We start from the raw sequence: 6898 nt of genomic DNA on the forward strand, positions 1-6898 counted from the left end.
TTAACTTTTGATTGATTGACGGAATTATGTGCGCATACAACAAGGTTCATGAACTGCGTTAGTTTGAGGTACTTATTTAACTTTATTTTGCGTAATTTAATATTAATATGTCAATGATTTTTGATCAACAAAGCAAGTGATACTATTTTTTTTATCATACATTTAAATGTTGATTACTTATTTTTCTTAAATATTAATTCATTTTAAAAAACCTAACTTCATCCACACTTCACACAATTATTGTCCTTGTCTAATATTTTTTTAATTATAAATAAATTTAAGTTGGGGTAAAGAGATCTATTATTTCTGAGTGAATGTCCTGGCGCCCAATAATTATTGTTTTTCTGATTAATTATAACACCTAATAAAAAAAATAAAAAAGAAAAAACGAACCTACGACTGCTCGCAAAGACGAAAAGCTGCCGTTTGCATTGTGTCAAGAAAACGTTACAATGTACGAAACTTGTCAATAATATTATTGAAAAAGAAGAACAAAATTTATTAATTAAACACCAACATGAAAGTAAAACTAATCATCGAGGTATTAATGAAACTTATGATCGATTAAAAACCAAATATTATTGGCCTAAATTAGAGAATTCTGTTGAAGAATATACACTACTGGCAAAGGAATATTAGCAATAGGAGGTTTTCAATGCGATAAAAAATGATGGTAAGGCTGCAAGATACACTGCAGTGCAACAGAGACGGATAAAGTGTCTTTTCCCTACCATCGTATAGGGGAAGTGATCATAGAAGTGATACGACGAGAGAGCCCCTGCGAGAGAGGGCGCCGGGCGGGTCTTTAAGACGCTTGTGTGGGGGCTACCGCCTACTAATAGAACAGAATCGAAAAAATAGAAACAGGACGGACAGTGTTGCCATTCAATTAAATCGAAATTATGTTGGCTTGTCAAAATCCTAAATCTTCTAATCCCATTATCTTGCCTACTTAATGAAATATTAAATAAAGTACGAAACAATTTTACGAATGTTTTCTCTAGGCACATAACTTCTTTCTAAAACGAAAAGTAACATGCAAAACTTTGATATCATTTCTAAAATAGCAAGTGCAATTCTATGAAATGGCAATACTGTACGATCTTCCTAGCAGTCGCCCCGACACAGTCGGTCGGCGGCGGCGCTTCACAAAGCCGCGGCTGTGACAAAGGAATTAGGCCGAAAAAAACTTTATAAGGAGTAGACGAACAGGGTTGCCGGGTTTGTTAGATTATAATTCCATACGAGAACAAAATTCTCGGTAGATCTTCAACAAAAATTAAAAGTACAGAAACGAAATAAAATATAATATTTAAGTCCAAAATTAGCATTCCTATGTGTCGTAATAATAGATCACTCAATAAAATACAAATATAATAAATATAACAAGAATTAGAAATAGCTAGGTATATTATTTGATATTAAAAAAAAATATTGAATTAAATAATATTAATATATTAATAAAAACATATAAAACTATAACAAGTAGGGATAGCAGTCACAAATTAGTGTAACAGTCACTTTTTACCTTTGTACAAATTTTGATCAGTGATATCTAAAATTAATTTCATTTCAATGGTAAAGCTGTAGCAACTCTCAACTCTTTTTTCATATAATATATTTTTTTGACGGGAAAATCACTAAAATATTTGTCCGAATTTAGGTTGTTTCTTAACTTAAATTTTGTTTTTTGTTTACATTTTTTGGGGAAAATATGGGTTCAACTTTAGTAGATGAATGAAATAAAATCTTTTCAAAAGATATCAACTTCTTCGGGCATGTCGCCAATACCGCGCCTAATAAGGAGTAATAAGGAGTAATAAGGATTTTTAGGAATATCTCTGTAACTCTGCAACTAGACAGAACGATGACCTGTATGTGTGTTATTACTAAATAAAATTTAATGAAACAATAATAAAGTCAAATTATACAGATTCCAACACGGCAGTCGCTTAATTTTTAGTCAAATAAGTCAGCTTTTTATAAGTGCTTCTATTGTAAAAACTAAAGACGCAGTTGAATATATCGTTAGATTTTTCTTTAAATCGGTAGATCGGTAGCTTACAGACGAAACCGGTAGACCTGGCAACTCTGTGATGAACTGACGGGAGTCAGAATAGCGAGGTGCGGAGGCGCGGGAAGGGAAATAAAATAATGGCGATAAATAAAGGGCAGGGAGATGGGTATCATGAGTGGATGGGAGGTGGCGGAATTTCCAAAATTTGTTATCTTATAGGAGTTTGTCTAAGTAGACAGTCGTAGTGGAAGTGGAAACGGGGAAGTTGTTGTCCATCTCTGTTTAAGCATAGACTTTTTATAGGCGTTTCATTCCAATGCATGTAATTCCTATGCCTAGAGATCCATTGCCGGGCCTGTATAAATGATTGCATCACCTGTCAAACACAAAAATATAGTCGATTAAAATCTTACATTCCTTTAGTCAAGACTGACACACCCTGTAAGCCATTTCGTTATACACCTAGACACTTTTATATTTGAAAAACAAAACTTTTTAACTATATTTGACAAATTTTCTAAATTTGGTCAAGCTTATATTTATGATAAAAATGCAAAATCAGTTTGTGATAAATTGATAAACTATTTTTCATTTTTTGGTTGTCCAGAAAATATTGTTACTGATAATGGTTCTGAATTTAATAATGATTTAGTAAAAGAATTTTTAAAAGCTCATAAAATTAATGTTCATTTTGGAACTAGTGGACATCATGAATCTAATTCACCAATTGAAAGATTTCATTCAACTTTAATTGAACATTTAAGAATTTTAAAATCAAAAGATAAAGATAAAAGTTTAAATGAACTAATGACTTTTGCTATTATTGCATATAACAGTACTACACACACAGTTACAAAGTTTACACCCTTTGAACTTGTTTTTGGACACACGAATTCGAGAGATCCTCTAGATTTAATCTCGAATACATTTTACTCTGAATACATGAATACACATAAAACAAAAATTAATGATATGTATAATCAAGTTGTACAAAAAACTGACGAACAAAAAGAAAAAGTTATCTCAAAAACTAATATTAAAGTAACGAAAATTTAGAGTTTAAAGTTAATCAGAAAGTTTACAAAAAACTATCTGAAAGAAGTAAATCAAAGTCTAAATTTAGTGGTCCTTATATAATTAAGGAATTACTCGAACATAATAAAGTAAAAATTGCCAATGCAAATAAACCTTCAAAAACTGAGGTTATACATATTAAGGAATTAAAAAAGCCCCTTATTACAGATTCCTCGGAATAGGGTTATTACTACAATGTTACACACAACACACTAACATTCGAACATAAATCTTGAAAACCTTGATTAATTTAATGCTGGAAAAAGATGATTTAAAGATTAATAAAAAATATATATATGCATTTTACTTAATCGATTTTAAGGTTATATATATATATATATATATATATATATATATATATATATATATATATATATATATATATGCATTTTACTTAATCATATTTAATAAATACATAAACATCAAATTTTTAAATAATCAAACCAATGATGACTTATTACATGATCATTTATTGTCTGAATGCAATTAAAAAACAAACATTTATATAAAGAAAAAACTACCCTTTAAACATACAAAAGAAAATATGTTAAATATTAAAATTTGTTTAGAAATTAAGAACTATATGAAAAACCAACATGTATTTTACTATTGAGTTACCCCTCGTAATTCACATTCCATATTAACTGAATGTATTGTTTTATTTATCTGCTTTAAAAGATAATAAATATCAAATAACGACATCTACTTTAATTAATTAATGACTATCTTTGTTACTTTTATAACTGTAAAAAATATATATGTATAATAATATTGTTTCTCATTTTTTTTGTAATTTTATTATAAATTAACATTTCTTAATATTGATTTTGACATTCAATATATTGATAAAAATAAATATGTTTTCATAATAAATTGTATAATTATTGTTATATAATATTAATATTGTCATAATATAATTATTGATTTTTATATAAATTATTATATAATGAACTTTTACTAATAATAAACATTCAAGTGAATTAAATATTGTAATAAATGAATTTAATGAATTAAAAAATAAATATATTGTTTTAAAGTTATATACAAATTTTATGACGTCATTTTAACTAATGAATTTACCTAATATTGTCTTAAAATGTAACGAAACGGTTTATGTTTTACCTATTTATGACAATGTAAAATTGTTCAATTTAAATAATATTCATTTAAATAAAATCGATGATTTGCAAAAACAAATCAATATTCAAAAAGAAAATAATGATTTATTTCTTAAACCAATACATTTTAATACTATAAGTATTTGGACAATTTTACTATATATAAACCTTATTATTATATTTTTATATATCTGCAAAAGGTATTTATGGCCAAAAATAAGTAATTATTTTATTAAAAATAAGAAAAATCAAAATATTCATTTAAATAATGAAATTACTATATAAGGCCATAAAAACTTTAAAAAGTTTATATGTCCATCTTAGGGTGGAGGAGTTACATCCTGTACATTAGGTTTAGTACACATAAAAATGTACTTGTACTGTAATTATTGTAACCTTATAAATATGACTCAAACAGTACATTAGTTTGAGTCCAATGTAGATCTTTAGAGCTGTTAACTTCGGTTTTTATTAAATAAAACATTTTTTAAAAACAACTTGTCTCGAGTTTCTCATTTAACTTGCGGAGGTTGTTATAGGAAGTTCGAGGAGATTTTAAAGCAATGATTTAGGATATTTTCAAAATTTCATCTGGCAACAATGAGGGCAGTCTCGAATTGTCATCGGCATCGGAGTCGATTTGAACTCCCACCATGCTCATTCTCAATCCTGCCTACACACTTAGGAACCGGCAACACTGTATCCTCCCTTTTTTTGTGTCTCTATCTGTCAACCGATCATTTGTATTATTCTCTGTCGTATCCATTAAAATCCAATACACAAGAATGACCTGACCAGTTCGCTATATGTATATGAATAAGAGAATTTATTTTTTTGTAAATTTAATTGTCTGTATATCTACTTACGAATTTTTAAGTTTGCGTAAGTAAATAAAATAAAATAAAATCCTATGATGTACTCCATGATACTATCTACCTTATACTCAAAGTACTTAAAAATTAGCATCTGTGGAGATAAAAAAACATATACTTGTACATTATGTCAATCATTATGTCATTACGTTGAAGGCTGCTATTTTTGCTTTAGCTTTGTCCTAAATATTCTTGAGCTATGTTTTAACCCAGAGATAACATATATTTACGAACTCCGTTAGGGTATTATGTAAATTTAGGGAGGAGGGGAGGGGGGGACAAATAGAGGCAACTAAAATTTTGTCGCCTACCCAGTACCACGGATCACGAGCCGCCACTGATATAAGGATATAAGTGATTTAAATTAACAAAAAAGGATTTAAATATTTTGGGATGATTTAAGTACATTATTAAAAGTATCCTAAATACTTTCTAAAAAGATTTAAATCACAAAATAGATGTAAATCTCTAAATGATTTATATTCTAAACATTTTCTTATTGGCAAAAGTATCTTTGATTTAAATCATTTGTCCAAATGAAATGTATTTTTGACCTTTGATTTAAATCGTTTTTTAACAGCTCAGATTTGTGACAGCAAACAGATTTGTGACAGCTCTGCCCGAAAGTGTATATGGAAAGTGTTTCACTCAGCCGTCACGGTCGTTTTATTTGTTAAAATTTAATTATTTCTTTATCTAAATAGAGCGACCATCGATTTACCAAATCAAGGAAGGCAATTGCAAAATACCTTCAGAATATGTGGTCAAATTGAACAACACACTATTAAATTTGTTAATATAAAGTACCTGTTAATATTGCTAAGATTTGCGGCCACCTCTTTCCATTATCAACCTTTGATAAACCATTTGCGGAAATATTTGTGTGGCTTTCATTTTTTAATTCAGCGGTCATTGCAAGTTTTTTCCCAACCAGAATCTTTGGCACATAAAAATTATTAACAAAAAAAATCAGAAATATCAAAAAAAAATACTGTGTTGTAATAGCTTAGACTAATGAATAGAATGTATTACATAAAATTAATAGGTTATAATAATAATTGTTTAAGATAAACATTGCATTAACAATGTGAAGCCTAAAGTTCGTATTCAATTCATGGTGGCAATTATATATTTACAAGATATTTTCGTAGTTTGTTATAGTTTTAGGTGTGTTTAAACACCCGCGAATTAAAATAATAGAAAATATTTACCTTACTTATTAAAGCATAATTTTAAATTTGATATGTTACTTAATTTTTTTCATTTTATTATAATTTGTGTAAGTGCTTTTAGCGATTCAAATAAAATGTTGAGGGTAAAATTTATTTGTGCGACAGATTCACTAGGAACGTGCACATGGGTTATCACTGAAATATTTTTATAAATAAAAACATGTACGCCACTGACTTATTTTTCTCTTGTTAGCAAAATTGTATAGAATTTTTTATGCCGATTAAAACTTGTATCTTGATTGTATGTAAACTTTTACCTTGATGTATCTCGTTGTCGATTATTTATTTAACCTAATTTATTATTACATTTTATTAAAATTTATAACAATGATGTTTAGTACTACCTGCAGCAAATTCCAATAAAAAATAATGGTGTTTAAAATAATTATAAAATACCAATTTTTAAAAGCTTTAAGCCGTCACATCCTGTAACTTTAAAGCTATGCATTTCTGCATGCATGTTTATACGAACTCATATTTTTTGATGAGGAATCAATGAGAACTTATTTAACACTTTGACCCAGTTAAATCGCCGCTCGAATGGCTTAAGTCATATCTTGGCAACAGAAGGCAGCTTGTGAGGAT

At 28.2% G+C, this 6898-nt stretch overlaps 1 protein-coding gene across 1 annotated transcript in view; it reads right to left on the minus strand.

Moving 5' to 3' along the window:
* LOC115889251 (facilitated trehalose transporter Tret1-like) overlaps nt 1-6178 on the minus strand; it is a 30785-nt gene extending 24607 nt beyond the window's left edge. The window contains exon 1 of the mRNA XM_030909196.1: nt 5889-6178. Coding sequence (XP_030765056.1) covers nt 5889-5994 — 106 coding nt within the window. The 5' untranslated portion in view covers nt 5995-6178. The remainder of the gene's footprint in view (nt 1-5888) is intronic.
* Between the last annotated feature and the right edge of the window lie 720 nt (nt 6179-6898).

This window comes from Sitophilus oryzae, unplaced genomic scaffold (genome assembly GCF_002938485.1).
Source record: "Sitophilus oryzae breed Bouriz unplaced genomic scaffold, Soryzae_2.0 scaffold_812_pilon_pilon, whole genome shotgun sequence".
NCBI lineage: Eukaryota > Metazoa > Arthropoda > Insecta > Coleoptera > Curculionidae > Sitophilus > Sitophilus oryzae.